Source organism: Kryptolebias marmoratus, linkage group LG21 (genome assembly GCF_001649575.2).
Source record: "Kryptolebias marmoratus isolate JLee-2015 linkage group LG21, ASM164957v2, whole genome shotgun sequence".
NCBI classification, from domain to species: domain Eukaryota; kingdom Metazoa; phylum Chordata; class Actinopteri; order Cyprinodontiformes; family Rivulidae; genus Kryptolebias; species Kryptolebias marmoratus.
In genome coordinates this window covers 4,069,280-4,090,513 of record NC_051450.1, presented here as the reverse complement: position 1 = coordinate 4,090,513, position 21,234 = coordinate 4,069,280, and the positions used below count along the sequence as shown (strand labels likewise).

Below are 21,234 nucleotides of genomic sequence, written 5' to 3'. Positions count from 1 at the left end.
CCAGTCGATGTTTTATCAGTTTGTTTTGGGACACTTTGCTTCTGATAAGCGGAGGGTTCCTTCCTAATCATACATCCTTGAGCATGTTCTTCTGTGTTGTTCTTGTTGACAAAGTAGAAAATGTTTGCAGCAAGCAGCTTTATCCCATGTTTGTTAAGATTGCGTCCACTTTTTCCAAAGAGGTGAAAGTGCTGCCAATAGATCCCGAGGTTATCGATGAAGGTCACTGAGCTGGCAGAGCAGGTTTTAATCAGCCATTTGTTTATCATGTCCAGCCTGGAGTGCAAGAAAAAACTTTTGACTGTTTTTCTTGCATTAAATCTTCTGTGTAAAAAGAGAGCTGCAAGATTCAGTTATTAACACAAAGTTGAAAAAAAACTTTTCCATCAAAAGTAAAATAAACACATCCACGTTTTTGGAGACCCTTCTTAGAACCTAGTGAATTTGTTGTTTCAATGTCATCACAGTAGAGAAAAATCTGTAGAGTATGTTGCTTTTGAGAAATAAGAGAATGGTTTTGGAAATATATCCCATCATTGATGTCTTTATAGTTTTCTTTTGACTGTTTTTCTTGCAAAAAACATTCTCTTATCTCATATTTTTTTATATGGACTTAAGTGTGTCTAAAATGGGTAATCCATGTACTTGTTTAACATAGGAATTTAACGATAGACACCTGTAGTTCTATCTCTACGTATATCTAGCCTCACACCAAGAACAAATTATTTTGCCTCAACTATTTCCCATTTTTCATCATGTTTTGTCTCTTTTTCTGTGTTAAATCTTAAAAAGTATTGTCTAACTGATTTTAAGCATGCTCTTTTTTATTAGAAATTTCTGACTTCTTGGTTTTGGGAGAAAATACCTAGAGAACTGCTTCTTGTGCTTCCCTCTGAACATCACTGACAACTTCCTCTATTGAACAAACTATTGTTTGGGCGGTGCTTTCAGAGAAAACACTGACTTGTAAGTGTGCAACATACCAGGTTCTGGAAGAGCAGCTTCTGGATGAGCAGCTCAGTGGACTACTGGTAGTGGTGGATCTCCCTGAGAGCCACGGTACTGATCCTGTAGAGGTGAGACTTCATCACTCCTCTAGTGGCCGGGGTGCTCTTGCTGGCAGCTTTGGTGGCGAGCTGCTTCCTGGGAGCTTTACCTACGGTGGATTTACGGGCAGTCAGCTTGGTTCTGGCCATGACTGGAGTTCAGGGTTCTCCACATTTAACACTTGTTGTCATGGTTACGCATCATAACAAAATGTCCAAAAGTAAAAGGTTTCAGTAAAAATCTTTCCAGGTGCACAACATCCAATACCAGAGGAAGTAATCATCTAAAAAAGTGATTTACATCAAGAAAAAAAGAGGATTAAAGTTTTCAAAAGCAATATCTCAGAATTCCTGTAACAGAGCTACTCCAACATGCAGCCATCTTGAGTGGGGCAATTCTAGAAGCGATGCAAAAACAGGACAAGAGCTGACATGATTATTCCAGCCTTGGAAAAAAAAGAGAAAAACTTAACAAAAAAAAAGGAATCAGTATTAACCAAAGTCATTTTCAGCATCAGGGTCAAAAGCCAAGAAGCTCCTCAACATGTATTTGAGGGAAAACTCAGGCATTCTGCGATGACTTTCTGCTTGAACAACAAGGGCCACTTTCCTAGAAATTTCCCAGATATCTTATCTCTGAACTTCATTGAAAAATTTTGGTCAATCTGTAAACAGAGACACAATCTCCATACACGTGTCAAAGTGTGCATTTCATTTGGAGGGATTCAGTTTTAAAATACTAATCAACAATTTATACATATACAGTACTTACTAATCCATGTACATCATGGAAACAAAGGCATCCAAGACTGAAGATGTTGCATCCTGTTCGTGAACTATCTTCTCTCTATACTCAAAAGTGGTTCTCATCTTCTTGTTAACCACAGAACGGTCTGTAGAGTGAGCCTCCTGACACTCCTCACCGAAGAGTGATTGACCAGTTTCCAGAGATTCTCAATAGGTCGTTGGGCTGTCCTGCAATTTAGGCCTGGAACACAGGGCCGTTGGGGGGTTGGGTCCCAGGCTTGGCCTGCACAGCAGGAGGTGGTGGTGTGACTGGGTTGGAGGTGCTGGTGCCCTACGTCTTGGCCCCTACCTCTTTGTCCTGGGGGCTGCTGACCCTTTACTTCGCTGGCGACCTACCTCTGTGCAGACTTGCAGCTGCCGTGGGGTGGTGCCCGATGTCTGTTTGCCTGAGGCCGCTGTCCCTTCTGCTCTTTCTGCACACACACACATCGATTCACAAACAATCCTGATGGTTGAGGGCAGGGATGGCAAACCAGTTCAGCATTAAGACCCAAATTAAGCCCATCATCACCTTAAAGAGCCAAACAGCAATTTGAAGATTAGCTTCATAACATATTGCTTGCTTAGTTTTTTTCTTAGTCATTAGTTCTTTTCTTAAGTCCCTTAAGCCTTAGTGGGACACCTGACAGTCTTTATTTTTACAAGTATTTTTAAGTTTGGCTTGTACTCCGCTGTGGCTACTCAGAACTGAACGAGGTCTAGACTTCACTTAAGTGTAGAAAAAAACTGATTCACAGACATATGTTGATGCAAACATTGACATTAGCTTGAGTGCAGCCTCTTTTACATTGGGATATTTGTCTGTGGGCACAATTTTCCAAAACTCTGGTTCCTTTTCTCAAAACACATTTCAGTCTGTCATTCATAAATTTCAGGAAACCTTTTGTCTGCTTCGCTACTGGATTTTTCAAGCAGTTTACTTATGCTTATGAATAGTCGAACCTGTGGGGAACTCTTTGGCAGGGTTCGGATGGAAAGTGAAATGATGCTCCAACTTTGATGCCTTAAAGAAAGAGAGAAGTCTGACAAAGTAGGCAAAATGGTCTCCTGTTTTTTTCCATAAAAAAAATATAACTCTTCCCATTCACATAGAAATGTTCTGTTCTCCTCTTCATATTTACGCTTTGCCTGATTTGGTCAGTAGCGCTAGCTTAACCGAATTCTACCTGCACATTATGCTCGTTGCGCTGCCTTTGCCAGTGGGAAATTTTAGTATCGTTACAAAATCATTTTTTTTTTAAACACCAATTTTTTTAGAAAAGAAAACAAAGCCACAAAAGGAGCCATCAAAGAGCCGCATGCGGTCAGGAGGTCATAAGGAGGCAGCCAACACCAGACGAGTACTAACAAGTAGACAAAGTCCAGAAGGGAGAAGCGAGGTCCGTTACCAAAGAGCAGAATCCGAGACAGTGTCCGAAGAGTGGCAGGCGAGAATCGAGGGTCGAAGGTCAGGCAAGGGTTCGTAGACAAAGCAGGCATGAACTGAGGATGAACGCTGGACATTTACTCAGAAAACCTTTCTATAATCTGGCAAGGTAGGTGTGAGTAGGTGGTGAGCTTAAGTAGTAGCAGTAACAGGTGAAGATGATCATGATGATGACTGTGCCATGAGATCCGGGGGCGTGGCAGGAGCAGTGAAACCGTGACAGTCTAAGACTTTTTCTAAGTACACAATATACTTTTTTTCTCTCAAATAAGGTTCACAAATTTGTGTAACTGTGTAAGTGAGCAGTTCTCCTTTCTGTTGCATTTATATATTTTTTCAGTATAATGTACATGTAGAAAGGCCCGAGGGTCCAGACAGCTTGAGTCAGAATCCGCTGCTGAGTCAACTTCACCCACGGCTCCGCGCTCATTGTGAATCCAGCCCCTGCTGGGAGGTCCGCAGCCCACACCTTTCACCTACTGTGAACCACCCGGATGTCCGACAAGCCCCAAATTACCATGACAGACTTGTCAGACTACCGGATGAGTGGGATTTAAAATAAAAAACTGCAGATGCAACTGACCGATTGAAACGTGGCTCCAGACAGTGAATCACTGCTCCTTTAGCCAAGAGACGGCCTGAGGACCCAGCGAGGACGTGACAAGCCAAACGTCCCTCCTCCTGTGATAGAGTTTTATTAAACATCTCTTCATGATTATGCAAAACAACTTTTAGTTACCTCCTTCATAACTTGAACAAAGAATGAACTTAAAAACACACCTTCTACTGATGATTACGCATAACAGGGTAAAGTTACAACACCCTCCTTAATCTTGGTACTGAGAAGGAAAAAGAAGAGTTAAGCATGAATCATATAAAAGCCCATTGTTGCTGGTTTCTTCACGTCTTCCACCTCTTCCATTCCCAGGCTCTGTGTCCTTCAAGATCTGCTTTATCTCCAGTCCATGTCTCTCATTGGTGCATCCCAGTGTTTATGGCTTCTTGACCTCCTGACCAGTTCCAGGTGGCAAAAGGAGTAATGCTGGATCCCATCCCTGCTTGTATCGGAAGGGCCATAAAAGAATACAAGGACCCCAATACTGGAGAGTTATGGTAGGGTAGTACAGGGTTCATCAGCCCAGCTAGGTGAAGGTAGGTCAGAGCCTGGCATGGCACAGTTCCACATGCAGCTTCAGCAGGCTGAACAAACAGCAAATCTTGACCATCCTCCCCGGTCACAGAAGGTTGGGTGATGTTATCCTGATATGGAGGGTTGCTCTCCCCCTCCTGACCAGATAGGGCCTGAGTTTCCTCACTGTGAGGTCTCACTGTGTCAGGATTGTGACTCGGCATGTTTCCACCACTTTCTCCTTTCATAACAGTACACATATAAAACTTGATAATATTAGTCAGTACATGTTGAACATTATTAACACCAATTTTGAGGATGTATGTTTTTATAAACCACCATTTTTGTTTTATGGTGTTCATAGACAGGATTTCAATGAGTAGTCATCCACAAGTGATTTATATTGTTGAATGCATGCATTTTTGTCATAATCTTAAGGTTTTTGTATTTGTCTTGTAGGCTCAGTTATTTCTTTTTGTGGTGTTTTATAAAGATACACTGCCTGGCCAAAATAAAAGTTGCCACCAAAAAAAAAAAAGGTTACACACTCTAATAATTTGTTGGACTGCCTTTAGTTTTGATTACGGCACACATTCACTGTGGCATTGTTTCAGTCAGCTTCTGCAATGTCACAAGATTTATTTCCATCCAGTGTTGCATTAATTTTTCACCAAGATCTTTCATTGATGATGGTAGAGTCTGACCTTCTCCAGCACATCCCAAAGATTCTCAATGGGGTTAAGGTCTGGACTCTGTGGTGGCCAATCCATGTGTGAAAATGATGTCTCTCACTCCCTGAACCACTCTTTCACAATTAAAGCCCGATGAATCCTGGCATTGTCATCTTGGAATATGCCCGTGCCATCAGGGAAGAAAAAATCCATTGATGGAATAACCTGGTCCTTCAGTATATTCAGGTGGTCAGCTGACCTTTGACCTCATTCTTTGAGCTCATCCTGTTGCTGAACCTGGACCTGACCAACTGCAGCAACCCCAGATCATAGCACTGCCCCCACCGGCTTGGACAGTAGGCAACACTTCACCTGCCTCTCTTCTTACCCTGATGCTCCCATCACTCTGGAACAGGGTCAGTCTGGACTCATCAGACCACATGACCTTCTGCCATTGCTCCAGAGTCCAATCTTTATGCTCCTTACCAAACTGAAGCCTTTTTTTCAGTTAGCCTCACTGATTAGTGGTTTTCTTAAGGCTACACAGCTGTTCAGTCCCAATCCTTTGAGTTCCTTCACATTGTGCGTGGAGATGCTCTTACTTTCACTATTAAACGTAGCCCAGAGTTCTGCTGTTGTTTTTCTTCGATTTGATTTCACCAAATGTTTAAGTGATCACCGATCACGATCATTCAGGATTTTTTTCAGCCACATTTCTTCCACGAAGACGATGGGTCCCCACTATCCTTCCAGGTTTTAATAATGCGTTGGACAGTTCTTAACCCAGTTTTAGTAGTTTCTGCAGTCTCCTTAGATGTTTTCTCTGCTTCATGCATGATTGCAATGATTTGACCCTTCTCAAACAGACTGACATCTTTTCCACGACCACAGGATGTGTCTTTCCACATGGTTGTTTAAGAAATGAGAAGCAGCTCATTGCACCAGTTAGGGTTAAATAACTTGTTGCCAGCTGAGACATAATCGCCCATGCAGTAATTTTCTAATAGGAGGCTCGTACCTATTTACTTAGTTAAATCCAGGTGGCAACTTTTTTTTTGGCCAGGCAGTGTAGTTTTACTGTGTTCAGTATCGTGTCAGTAAGCAAACAGGACTGGGATCACAAAAAATATGTCAAATCCAAATTACAAAATAGATGATTTCCTCTTCTAAATGATCACTTTAGGGTCTAATGCACTTTACCATCCTTCTTCCCTACACCTCTATGCAATCCTAGAAAGATTCTACTGGTATTCCTTGCAGCACTGTTGCCACCACTCTCTTGATGACTTCCACATCCAACAATCAGACCCCTTGAGCCTAGGGAAGAGGGAAAAAATAAATAAATCACACAAAGCTATATCGGGTGAGAAGGGAAATGTGATTTATGCTCCAGCATAGCAATGTTTTTCTCAGCAAATAACTGCTAGATGCTCATGGCATTGGGAGCCTGTGCAATGTTGTAGGGAAGCAGACACAAGTTGTCCTGCCACAGCTCTTACCTCTTCTTGTGACCCTGAAGGAAGCAAGCAACACAGGATCTCCTTGTAGACATGCTGGTTCATTTTCTGGCCTTGTGGCAAGAACATTAAGTGGAGGATACTCGTTACATAAAGGATTGGATCAGCATGAGTTTGACTTTGGACTTTGACTGTCTTGCTTTCTTTGACCTAAGCAATCCTGAACTCGTCCACTGAAGGCTTTGGGGCTTTGCGTTGTACTTGTAAACCTGTGAAAACAACATCATCTCATCTTTGTACACTTGCTGTAGTGGTCCAAGTGCTTCTGACTTAGTTGCCGGGCCAGAAACTTCAGGTTGGTTTGGTACTCTGTGCCCATTGCTTGACAGCCCAAAACTGAGGAACTCTCAAAACAAAAGCACATAAAAAAAACAATGGCTCAGATTGGAATTATATACTCCTTGAATATTATGTCAACCGACTAATTCCTACCCCACTCATACAGTACACTAAGTGCTGTTACTTTACTGACACATTGCAATTTAGTTTGAGCCCTGTTTCACTGCCCAATTCCTTTGTCCTTTTTTGTTGGCTCCAGTTTCTTACACATCGACTTTACATCTGCTTATCAGCCTCAGCTGTCCTAACTTAACAATCACTCCTGTAAGTTTCTTTGCAAACATTAACCTGCTACTATAAAAGATTGGTGAAAATGTATTTGTGTATTTGCTTGTGTGTCCATGTTTGTCTTTTAGCAAAAACAAAAATCTCATGAACCACTGAGCAGGTTTTAATGAAACTGTCAGTAAGTAAAAACTGAATGTATATCTACAATCAATCAACTTTTAGAGTCCACCCAGTTTCAGATGGTCATCACAGCCAACTAAACACAAACAGCACTACACATCAGTCACTTTTACAGATATTTGGCTGAAACATGGTGTGGTAGAAACTGAGAGTCAACCCAATTCACTGCTCTGAACACTAACACATAGCACAACATTTTTGTTTAAAACTGACATTCAAGGCAACAGGCAATCTACATCCCTTAAAGGAACACAAGTTTTAAATTTTTTTGCTTGTTTTATTTTGTTCTTGATATCTGACTTGAGCCTTTAGTCCCATGTATGTCCTTTTCACAAATCTTTATAGAGCACCTGAACATATCTTTTATAAAACTTGCATTAATCCTTTTTTCATGCACTATTGTTATTAAATTACAATTAGAATGGGATAAGACATATGTCTCTAGTTTACTTGACTGTGATTGTATATCAGTTATTTAAACATCTGGAACGAAATGCAAGGATCATGTTTCAGATAATTAACCGGGCAGCACGACAGCTTAGTGGTTAGCAGTGTTGCTTCACAGCAAGGACGTCCTGGGTTCAAACCCTGGGTTGGACCTGGGGTCTTGCTGTGTGGAGTTTGCATGTTCTACTTGTATTTGCGTGGGTTTTTTTTAGGCACTCTAGTTTCCTCTCTCTGTCTAAAAACATGTATGTTAGGCTACCTTCAGGCCCAGGCCTCCCTTGAAAAAGAGATCTGAGATCTCAATGGGATTTGCCTGGTTACCGTATTTTCACGACCATAAGGCGCACATAAAAGTCTTAGATTTTCTTCAAAATGTGCGGCGCGCCCTATAGTGCAGTGCGCCCTGTGTGTGTGTGTTGTTGTTGTTGTTGTTGTTGTAAGGCGGATGTAGTAGAGAACACCATGAGAACGTTAAAGGGGGAAGTATGGGCGTAGATTGTATATACCTGTACGTATAAGAACAGGTATGTGCGTTATGCAGAACATCGTTGTTTTAACAACTCTGAAAATGGCAAAGAGACACGCTTATGAAGCGCAGCTTAAACTGAAGGCCATCAGCTACGCGGAGGAACATGGAAATCGAGCAGCCGCGAGAGAATTTAAAATTAATGAATCCATGGTTCGCAAGTGGAGGAAGCTGAAAAACGAGCTCCGACAGGTGAAGAAGACGCAGCTGAGCTTCCGCGGAAATAAGGCGAGGTGGCCCGAGTTGGAGGAAAGACTCGAGCAGTGGATCATCGAGCAAAGATCAAGTGGGAGAAGTGTTTCAACGGTCACAATTCGACTAAAAGCAGTAACGCTAGCAGAAGAAATGAAAATTGAACATTTCCAAGGAGGTCCGTCTTGGTGCTTTCGTTTCATGAAACGGTGCCATTTTTCCATCCGGACCAGGACTACGGTAGCGCAGAAACTTCCAGCGGATTATACCGAAAAGCTGGTCATCTTCCGCTCCTACTGCAGCAAACACATCACCGAAAAACACATCCAGCCCAGCCACATCACTGACATGGACGAGGTGCCGCTCACCTTCGACATCCCGGTGAGTCACACTGTAAAAAAAAAGGGGACCAGCACGGTAGCGATACGCACAACGGGATACGAAAAGTCGTCTTTTACTGTTGTGCTTGGCTGCCATGCTAATGGACAGAAACTGCCGCCTATGGTGATTTTTAAAAGAAAGACTTTGCCTAAAGAGAAGTTTCCAGCAGGAGTCATCATTAAGGCAAATCAAAAGGGCTGGATGGATGAGGAAATGATGAAAGAGTGGCTGAGGGAGGTTTATGTTAAGAGACCTGGTGGGTTTTTTTCACGCATCACCATCGATGTTGATCTGTGACTCTATGCGTGCCCATATCACAGCCGATGTGAAAAAGCAAGTAAAGCAAATGAAGTCGGAACTTGCTGTCATTCCGGGAGGCCTAACAAAAGAACTTCAACCGCTGGACATCGGTGTGAAACGGCCGTTTAAAGTAAGGCTGCGAGCGGCTTGGGAGCGATGGAGACCACAGTTTCACTAAGAGTTATGCCACAATTTGTGAATGGATTGTAGATGCTTGGGCTAACGTGTCTGCTGGCACTGTTGTTCGAGCTTTCGCAAAAGCCGGTATCATTTCCGAGGAACCGCACGGCACAGAAAGTGACTCTGACAGTGAAGAAAGTGAACCTGGCATGTTTAATAGAGATTTAGCGCAGGTGTTCAATTCAGAAACAGAGGATGAGGACTTCAATGGGTTTGATTAATGATGATTACTGGTAAAAAAAAATGTGAATACCAAACTCAGTTTTGCTCCAGCTCTTTTTTTAAATTTGTTTTACCCGTGTGTTTTACCATGCCCGCGCATATTGATGATTAAAAAAATGTTAGTACATTGTAATCAATACTTAAATAAACCACAACCAAACTCAATTTTGCTTCCGCTCTATTTTTAAGGTAAATACGCACACTTGTATGCTTGTCTGTGTTGTTGTAAGGCGGACGTGGTAGAGAACACCATGAACACCACGCCCACGCCCCCCCATGAGAACGTTAAAGGGGGAAGTGTGTACGTAGATTGTACTGGTATTTAAAACCCGCGCTCTATAATCAGGTGCGCCTTGTGTGTGTTAAATACAGTAATGACACACAAAAACTGAGACTGCGCCTTTTAGTACGGTGCGCCTTATGGTCGTGAAAATACGGTAAATAAAGGTTAATAATGTAAAGTGGATGGTTCTAGGAAAAAAGGTTTATAATGTTATTTTTAAAATAGAGCAACATAATTTGTTGAATCAATATGGTTAAAAAAAACAATTTATCACTATTGGACAAAGGATTGATGTGCAAGATACATATATCTTCATTAAAAGAATGAACTCTTTTGCACATTTTCTTTTAGCACCATTAGATTTATTTATTTTTTTCATAATTTGTATTATCTTATTCAAGGTTTCTTTGGTGATGTTGAATGAATACAAACACAAATACTAAAGCAGAAACTTTTCTCACTGTCTACAGGTCGTAAGTTTCTGATTGCCAATGCAAGAGTGGAGAACTGCGCCATCATCTTCTGCAACGATGGCTTTTGTCACATGTGCGGTTTCACACGGGCTGAGATCATGCAGAAGCCTTGTACATGTAACTTCCTATATGGACCTGACACCAAGCGACTGGCTATTGCCCAGATGGCGCAGGCTCTGCTGGGGTCAGAAGAGAGAAAAGTGGAGATCATCCTATACCGAAAAGACGGTAGGAAATAAAGAATAAATAAACACATTAATACACCTCTCTGTATTTAGTTTTAGGAATACTTTGTCACTGCAGATAAAAAAAATGTGCAAATGCTTTGGGCCTGATGGCCTCGACAGGAGCTGAGTATAGGAATAATTTTGCGGAGTAAAAATAATGCAGTATGCTTTTTATTTAAGAAAGGTAGTTTGTGTCCTTTTTTTAAAGGCAAGGCACGGCAATCCTAAATATGTGTTGAGTATCTTTTAGGTGCTTAAAAACTTTACTAGTCCATACATTCATTTTTTTAACCCACTTCTCCTTTCTGGGTAGCGGGGAGCTGGTGCCTATCTCCAGCCATCATTGTGTGAGAGGTGGGGGACACCCTGGACAGGGTCAAAGGTTTTTGTCTCTTGCACTGATTTTTTCCTTTAACATTGTGAAGCTCTACTTAGAACCTTCTTAAGATCCAAAAATGCAAAATGCAAATTCTTGCAATTTTTTGACTGGTCTTAAGATTTTGATCAGGAGTGTATATACAGTTGTCCTCAAAATTATTCATAGCCCTGTTCATTTTTGTGATATTCTTTATTTTTGTGAAGAAATTAATGCTTTTTCCAAGTTTGTCTATGATTGCTAAATGAACAACAACTTAGAGAGTGACATCAAAACACAATTCAAGAAACTTTTTCGTTTCATGAGTATATAATAAATTAATTTACAAAAAAGCCATGTTCAAAATTATTCATACCCTGGTACAATGTCTTTCTTTAATAGTCAATAGTGTAGCCTTTGTTTTTTATGACTGCTTCAAGACGATTCTTGTATGTGTCCACAAGCTTCTTGCAAGTCTCCTGTGGGATGTTGGCCCACTCTTCCTTGGCATAAGCCTCAAGCTGGATCAGGTTGGTCGGCTTCCTTGCCATCACTCTGGTCTTCAAGACTCGCCACAAGTTCTCAATCGGATTGAGGTCAGGGCTCTGATTTGGCCATTCTAGAATGCTTACACCATTGTCCCTGAACCACTCCTTCACTACCTTGGCGGTGTGTTTAGGATCATTATGGTGTAATCATAGTCATCTGAAGCTGAACATTTCAAAGTCCCTTATTGTGCCCTGGCATTTCTCCTCACTGTCACCCCTGATGCTGGCCACAGCAGTCATCAAAGAACTTTTGGAGAGACAGGAGTCGAGGTGCACTGAAAGCCTGAAATGTACAGAGTAAATAGGCAGGGTGTCGGAGCCTTTCCTTGTGGAGCCCGTGTACTGCAAAGAACAGCGTCAGACACATAGTTTTGGAGTTGCACATACTGTGGTCTTGCAGTCAGGTAGTTCAGCACTCAGGAAATGGGCTTAGACTTCACCTGTATTCTCTTCAACTTCTCACTGAACATATAGCTAGTTGGTGTTCAATGCACTTGAACAATCAAAGCACATTATCCTGACACTAACATCAGTGGTATCTAGGGGCATGGATCCTTTGGAGCATGTACGAGGGCATCATCAACACTGGTATTGGGCTGATGTGAAAACTGTAAGGGGTCTTTGAATGTTTTGACTTTGGGTCTGATGTGGGAAAGGACCAGTTTCTCCAATGTCTCTTCATGATGTGAGTGGTTAAGGTGATGATCTGAAGTCACTGGGGCCTATTGCATATATTTTCTTTTGAACTGTCTTCCAGGAGGTGGGAATATTCTGCAGTTACAGGCTCAGACTGAACAGGTTAGTCAGGATGTTACTATCAGGTCCAGTTGCGGTGCCCTGTTTAAACCTGTCTAGTTCCATTCTGACTTAGAGTGGGTGGGTTGTTAGGGGTGAAGTTAGAAGCTGGTAATGGGGGTGGAAGAGGGAAGGACAGGAAGACAAGTTTTTTTGCGGGTCATTAAAGAGAAAGATAGGTATGTTAGCTAGTTGTGAGGTAGTGGAGAGAGGTGGGATAGACACAGACACAGGATGGGAGTTGGTGGAACAATCAAATCTGTTAAAAACAGATTAAATTCATCAGAAAGGTTGTGGTCTCTAACAGGAATGTATTTCTCTTTTCTATCAAAACCTGTGATCTTTTTCATTCAAGAACAGACCTGCTTCATCCCAACGTGTTACAGTTGCTGCTCCAGTTTGTTTCTGTAGCTCTGTTTCCCCTGTTTAATTTTCACCCTCAGTTCTCTTTGTTTTTCATTTACCTTTACCTTGTCCCCCATTCTTTTTCTTCAAGTTTAGCAGTGCTTTCAGGCTGCTGGTAACCCAAGGTTTGTTGATGGGATAACACTGAATCTCTCTACAGAAAATGCTGGCATTGATTCAAAACTTGATGTAATTAGGGATATAGTCAGTCAGTCCATCAGTGTCATCTGCAAATGACTCACAAAAAACATCCCAGTCAAGGATTTCCAGGCTACACTCCAGGAACTTGGTGGATTTCGCTACCGAAACTTAGCGCAAGTTGTATAAACAACGAAAGCGCTATGGACAACGTTGGCCCTGTGTTGTTGCTGTTTTTTAAACTTATGGGGATTCTCCTGAGACTTCAGGAAGAGAGGCGCAGTGGAAGAAATGCTCTGGATGCCACGATTGTTGCGCGGAGTAGGACAGCTGTTATCCGCCGGAGATTTCAGGCTTTACAGCGCCTTCAGCTGGGGGACAGACGGCATAAACGTTGCAGGGTAAGCTAACGCTGTTGTTTAAATTCCTACCTTCGCTCTTTGTGTTTGCATCTGGTCACACCCACGACCAATGAGTGAACAGGAGCTAAGCTTGTGCTGCCCACGAAGCAGGGCTGCCCGGCTGGCCTGACACAGAAGCAGCTATATTAGCTATATTAGCCTATCAGATAGGCTAATATAGCTAATATAGCTACATACAGCATGTGTTGTCTTCATTATAAGGTTTATATAAGGCTTTTAATTTTTTGCGGGTCCAGACATATTTGTTTTTTGGTCCAATATGGCTCTTTCAACATTTTGGGTTGCCGACCCCTGACTTAGGTAGATGAACGAGTTTGGATTTTAAACTTGTAGTCTTGCAATGGTAGCATGCACTAAATCACAAGCCGTATTGGCATGTGCCAATTGAGGAATGTAAATAACAATTGTGATTGCTGCAGATAATTCCTGAGACAGGTAATATGGTCTGATGATCACTACCAGGAATTCAATGTCTTTGGTACAAACTTGTTCTCATATTGTTCATAAAAATAGCAAGACCCTCCTCCTGTCTGCTTACCAGTCTCTTTGGTGTCTCTGTCTGCTCAGATCATCCTGAAGTCACTTACACTGGTGATGGAGTCTGGAATACTGTCATTAAGCCACATTTTACAAGAACACAGAAGACTGCTGTCTCGAAACAATTTCTAACTCCTGTCTAGGGACTCAAGTTCATCCACCTTGTTGTTCAGGGAGCAGACATAACAATGGATGGAAGAGTTGGTCTAAAAGCTGCCTTCCTACTCCTTTTGTTTCTTTTAGCACCTGCAGCATTCTTCAGTGTCTTTTCTTGAGAAATTCAAAAACATAAAAAACTAGACATTCAACTGCATATGAACATTTATAATGCACAGTCTACAGTGATCAAAATTTGTTTTTCTCAGGTTGTTGTTCTACTTGTTGATATTTGTTATCTGCTTTGCAGACTTTATTTATTTAACATTCACCCCCAAGATATGTAGTACATATAGAGTTATGTCAAACTTTTTTTTTATTTATGTATGTGAAAGCTTTATATCATACATTTTCTTTTTCTTTTCTTTGTTTGTTATTGATACAATAAACACAGCTGTTTAGAGACATAGACCCTGAGCCAAAACAATGTCAGACATTATGCAATTCTGGGATCCTGTCGTGAACCGAGATGAAAAACAGGAGGAGTCACAGGATTTATTAGGAAAAAATAGGGTTTTTATTTTAACCCCAAAAAATTGTTTTTCCTATACTAAATACAGAGCTCTTAAAAAGGTCAAAAGAACAACTGAACTCAGGCAAAACAAACGTGAACAAACTAACTGGCTGCATCAACAAAAACAGAACTGGCTCTCCTAAATGACTCACAGGGGTATATATACAATGGCTGATCAGACCATTACACACAATAGGGATACCTAAATACAATACAATCACCAACTACAAAACTACCAACACAGTATAGTTATGTTTGCTAATAAACTAAACACCAAAGAAGGAAATCAAAAATATTACCCTTTAAATTCAAATATTAAAATAAATACAAAAGCTTATTCAAACAAAGCAAATTTAAGTTCCCCCTCCCCAGCAGGAACTAGTGGTGCAGTCAAATTATCCCCTGTGCTTTTAGGTGTGCCACGCCCTGGCCACCATCTCAGGTAACTCCCAGGAACCACGCCAGGTGAGAAGCCGGTAAAACAAACAAAAAATTAATCATAAGCACAAACCAAAATGAGCATAAGTTGATAAAAATACAAGTAACTAAATGTGCGCGCTTACAAATATAACTAATGCATTTAAATCAACATTTTATTACAAATTAAAGTTTCATGTTTAATGGATGAATTAGGGTGCACAAGAGTTACTGACTTTAGTGGAGCGTGGCCATGGGTTTGGCCATCGCAGATCCCTACACCTACAGACATGTATATTGGTTTTATTGTGAGATTGCTCAATAATATTAATAATAATAACTTTATAATTATTAATAAAATCATAAGCCAACCAACTCTTGACACAATACACAGGCAATGCAAAATGTATGCAATTATGTACCCTGTATAATAACAACAGTTGCAAAGTTTTTTAGCTTATGCACTTGATGCATAAGGGTATCAACTGTATCATCTTTGATATTGTCATTTATGTTGTCGACTAGATGTATGTTAGACAGTGTGGGTACTCTGTCAATTCTTAGCTTAGATAATTCAGTGCTCAGAGAAGCAAGAAGTCCTGTGTGACATGTGAGGTGAAGTGAGGGAGCTAATTGCTTAGCAGCAGTAGCTAAGCAAAGCACTTATAGACCAGCAGCCTCTCAGGAGGATTTAGCATTGAGTGCAACGAATGAGCCCACCTTCACCTAAGATCACATAATGTGCACACACACACGCAGCACAAGCAATTTACTGTTAACTGACAGCAAGAGTTTAGTTCTCAATTTGACTGTATGTTAACTGTACTAAAAGAACCCAGAAAATTACAGTAGGATTAATGCCTTTACTAATACTTAAAGCATGGTTGCCAGTTTCTTATTGTTAATTTTACAGTATAAAGACTATAATATTTTGTACAGTGTTACTGTAGAGATGGAATCCAATGAATTATAGTACAATGCTGTACATTATTAAATTATGAGTAAAGTACTGGCAGCAGGTTTAACAGTTTTCTATTGTTTTTCTATAACATTTTCTGAAATTAAATTTATTTACAATTGCTACAATTGTAATTCAATAAAAAAACATTCTTCATTAGTATGCATCAACACTATAAAAACAAGACAATATAAATTTGATATTCCAACATTTATTTTTTAAAAATGAATCCCAAAACATGTGCAATTGTTCTTCTTAGCCATTTTTCCTATAAACTGCATGGATAGGAGTTGTTGTATTGTTTTCACACAAATGATTATTAATGATTGTCAAAGGTTTGCTCTCCACTACAAGGTAGAGAAGAAGAGAGGGCGAGAGGTGTAAGGACAGAGGTGTGCTGAGGTCATGATGTAGACCTCAGCACACTTATCTTTTTACAGAAGTGTATATATATTGATACACTGACTGCAGTGGAGAGAAATGACTGACTCTATGAAAGCCTTTTCTGTGCTTTTTAAAATTTAGATCATTCAGATGGGAAAAATGAAAAACTGTTGTTTTTGAGAAAGAATCCTCATTGCGTTAGCTATTAGCCTAGCCTGGAGAAACACTTCTGGTCTTATGTTGATACTCCATGTTCTCTGACTGATGTCACAGCTGGCATGGTACTAACAACTGATAACTATTTTTATTTTGTCTTGTTGTGGCATATCAGGCATATTATATAGAGAAGACGTCTGCCTACATGTCCCAGAACAGATTTGCTCTACAAAAACAATAACCGAAAATAAAAATCCTAATTGCATGATTTACTTTATTGAATCAAGCCTGAATCGAACATTAGAGTTGGCAGACCACATTGTTGTAATAGCAGCCTGTTTGTATGACCTTCAAACATCAGGACTGTTTGTGAGTTGGTGCGCAAAGGTGTGTGTGTGTGTGTAGACGGGTGGGGTGGGGGGAGAGGGTATGTGTAGCAGAGACGTAGAGAAACTGACTGCACATATATCTATGTATATATATATTTTTTTTTGTTATGTTTAGTTTAGCTGTCACGTCAGCTTTTTGTTTTTTTTTTTCCATTTCTATTTTTATTCAAATAAATTAGTTGTTTTCTGAAGCTTCACCCTGCGCTCTGGGTTCGCCTCACTCTCCACTGCACCCGATACACACACATAAAAATACATAAAAATACAAAAAGTCAAAAGTAATAATAACAATAAAATAATAATAATTAAAAAATAAAAAAAAAGTGTGTTCATGTTATGTGGGTGTATATGTGCTAGCAAGCCACCTGGAGAGGCATACTTAAATGAGTGCCGTGAACAGTGGAAGGCAATTGGAATTGCTCCCTTCAGCTTACCTACAAAACTTAAAAGACCAGTCCAGTTGGCCTTAAATAAGATGACTGTGGGGAAATGAGTAATCCAGACAAAATTACTGTCTCCTTTCCCTGAGCTTCACCCTGCTTCTATTGAAGGAAAAAAAATCATTCCAGCAGCTTAGAACAGAAATTGAATCGACAAGTTCCCAGGTTAACGACCGTCCACTTCTCCGACTTTGTGATGAAATCGCTGTTATAGCTGGTCTTGTTTCTTCGAAATCCAGGAATAGGATTTTAGGGTGACATTTTATTAATAATTGTGCTGAACCAACTTTGCAAAACATCCCAATAATTACAGAACCGAGAACTTGTATCCATGACTTTGTTAAAATTTGAATAAATTGACTCAGGAGACCTCAGGAAAAACTGATGAAAATCCTTCAGAGCATTATCCTCCCATGGGTTTTGTATCTGTGTTTCTAATGAAAATTCATTCATTTAGGGTGAGATGTATAATGTAGAGTTTGTTTTACCATTCTGTTTTCTGTTGAGTTGATCACCCTTCAGACGGAGAATAAATTGGTAAAACTGGTCCTGATGTCCACAAGAACATCATCTCTGGCTCAGCCTTCAGAAGTCAGCTATTAAAATGTAGAATCTGGCCGCAGCTATTTTACAGGTTGAAGTTTTCAGCGATAGAGGCAATAGATCTTCCTCTTCTACTCGGAATAGGGTCTGATTTTGTTAGCTGTAGCTTCAGATATGAGTAGCACTTGAAATAATGCGTCCTGTCTGCCTCTCGTGACTTCAACCAACCATTTTTTCCTGCATCTACCTTTTATTCTTGAACCTGCATTTCCTCTTTTTGGGTAGCAACTCCTTAAAGATGAGCTTGATTAACTCTGCTTTCCCCAACCGTTTTCTAACCTGTGCCTTACCTTCTTTTTTCTATGTCTTACTTTTTTACACATGTGCACAATAATAACCATAGCGTTTGAATAAGTCATAAAACACTCACTAATCATGTAATACTGACCATAGCTTATACTAAGATCATTTTATCTGATGCAACACCTTAAGTTTCATTGCTTCTGGAAAAACCCTAACCTTTTACCATGTCAGATTCAAGAAGCTCTAAGAAATGTTTCTAACCAGTTCTCAACTCACCCCCTTTTCTCCTAAATGTCGTTCTTGCCCCTCTAACCTTTGACCTTTCCTGTCCTAAAGCTGTGGTCTATTCACACACTACAAACACAACTGTTAATATGGTCATGTTATGCAATTACTCACTGATTAGTTACCTTTTAATCACACACTTAATCATTTTTAATGTGATTACTTACTGAATAATTACTTTTTAATCACACACTTAATCATTTTTAATACAATTACTTACTGATTAGTTACCTTTTAATCACACACTTAATCATTTTTAATACAATTACTTACTGAATAGTTCCCTTTTAATCACACTCTTAATCATTTTTAATGTGATTACTTACTGATTAGTTACATTTTAATCACACACTTAATCATTTTTAATACAACTACTTACTGATTAGTTACTTTTTAATCACACACTTAATCATTTTTAATGTGATTACTTACTGAATAATTACTTTTTAATCACACACTTAATCATTTTTAATACAACTACTTACTGATTAGTTACTTTTTAATCACACACTTAATCATTTTTAATGTGATTACTTACTGAATAATTACTTTTTAATCACACACTTAATCATTTTTAATACAATTACTTTCTGAATAGTTCCCTTTTAATCACACACTTAATCATTTTAATACAATTACTCACTGATTAGTTACTTTTTAATCACAGACTTAATCATTTTAATACAATTACTTACTGATTAGTTACATTTTAATCACACACTTAATCATTTTAATACAATTACTCACTGATTAGTTACCTTTTAATCACAGACTTAATCATTTTTAATGTGATTACTTACTGATTAGTTTCCTTTTAATCACACACTTTTCACTCCAGGGAAGCACCCAATGCCTAGTCCACTTGGGAACAGCACCACCCCGGCGCCAGCACCCCACACTCCCCAGCCCCGGATGGCGAGGCAGCAAGCTAACACCCTCCAGACCAAATCAATTCAAATTCCTACTGTTGTTCTTTCTTAAAAGCAGACATTCTCTCCATGGAAACACAATCTGATAACAAGTTAATTTAAAACTTTTTTGTTCTTCCAGTTCTTAAGTATCACTTTTTTTGCAGTACCCAGAACTGCAAGGAGTGTGTGACACTGAAATGTTTCCAAGTCCACTTTTGTGATCTCTCCAAGAGGACAAAGTGAGGGACAGACTGGAACTCTGTACTCTAGGCATGTTGATAAGCCTTCACAAACGTTTATCCAACAGCCATACACAGGTGGGCAGTGCCAGAGGACATGTAGATAGTTATCAGGTAGATCTCCCATGCAGTTTCTGCACGTGTTGGTAAGTGAGAAACCCATTTGGAACATCTTTTGTCCGGTGGAGTGAATTCTATGCAGGATTGTATATTGTATAAGCTGAAGGTTGGCAACATGAAGATTTTGCCAGGTTTTTTGAGAGATAGTGGACTGATTTTCTAGAAATAAATGATCAATCTATTATCTCTGCTGGTGTCCTCTGGGAGGCAACAAAAGTTGTTATGCATGGTAAAATAATTTCTTATTCATCATATAAGAAGAATAAGGAACTGAATTAGAACTATAACAGAAAATAAAGAAATTAAAAGCTACTTATGGTACATCCTGAGAAGATAATCTGTTAAATGAAAGAAGAAAGCTGAAACTAGAACTTAATAAAATACTTGAAGCAAGAATACAATTCCAAATACAGAAATTACGGTTGGAGAACTTTAATCATACTAAGAAATCTAGCAAAGTTCTTGCAAATCAATTGAAAAAGAATAAAGAAAAGGTAACAATTTCAACAATAACTGTCAGTAATGGTAAACCAACTAATGATCCTAATGAAATCAATTCAATTTTTAGAAATTTATTAAAAATCTTTATGCTATAAATAATCCAAGAACTCAACAATCTAATGGAATATTACAACATCCTAAATAAATCTGGTTTAATTGTTTCTTTAGATGCAGAGAAGACTTTTGACAAGGTTAACTGGAAATTTCTATTTGCCACTTTAAATAAATTTGGATTTGGACATAACTTTTTGTCATGAATCAGATTATTATACAGCTCACCCAANTGGCGGCTGCAATTCATCAATGTAAAAATATTACTGGAATTCAAACAGCTAATAGAATCAGTTTATATGTAGATGACGTGTTGCTGTTTCTGGAGCATGCAAACCCCTCTCCTACAGAGACAATAACCTTAATAAATAAATTCTCAACAATTTCAGACTATCAATAAATCAAAGGCCCCTCCTATCTCCTTTACAGATCAGTAACATAAGGTACCTGAGCATCAATATTTCTAACAGGCTGAATGAGCTGACACAGTTTAATTATACTCCATTACTCAAATTTATAAAATGCAAACTCCCCCTCCGTCACTCATGGAATGGTGGCTGCTATTAAAATGATGGTTCTCCCTAAAAAAAACTATATCTTCTACTATCCCAGTTAAACCATCCCAGACTTAGTTTAAAAGCTTAGATTCTATCATGTCAAAATTTTTATGGATATCAAAACCCCCACAGATCTGCTTAAAAACATTGCAAAAAGCTAAAAAGTTTAGGAGAATTGGAACTTCCAATTTTTTATAAATACTACCTGGCACATATATTATATTGTAAAAGAAATATGGAAAACGCCTTCAGATAGTCTATGGACAGAAATTAAACAAAGACTATGGAAGGAAATCTGTATCTCATCCATCCATCCATCCATCCATCCATCCATCCATCTTCTTCCTCTTATCCGGGGTCAGGTCACAGGGGTAGCAGCCTAAGCAGGGAGGCCCAGACTTCCCTCTCCCCAGCCACTTGGGCCAGCTCCTCCGGGGGAATCCCAAGGCGTTCCCAGGTCAGCCGAGAAACATAGTCCCTCCAGCGTGTCCTGGGTCTTCCTCTGGGCCTCCTCCCGGTGGGACGTGCCCAGAACA

The 21,234-nt window shown here is 39.7% G+C and overlaps 1 protein-coding gene across 1 annotated transcript in view; it reads left to right on the top strand.

The window, feature by feature from the left end:
- The window catches only part of kcnh2b (potassium voltage-gated channel, subfamily H (eag-related), member 2b), a 235,656-nt gene that overhangs the window by 22,161 nt on the left and 192,261 nt on the right, over positions 1-21,234 (top strand). The window contains exon 2 of the mRNA XM_017433948.3: positions 10,345-10,575. Coding sequence (XP_017289437.1) covers positions 10,345-10,575 — 231 coding nt within the window. The remainder of the gene's footprint in view (positions 1-10,344; positions 10,576-21,234) is intronic.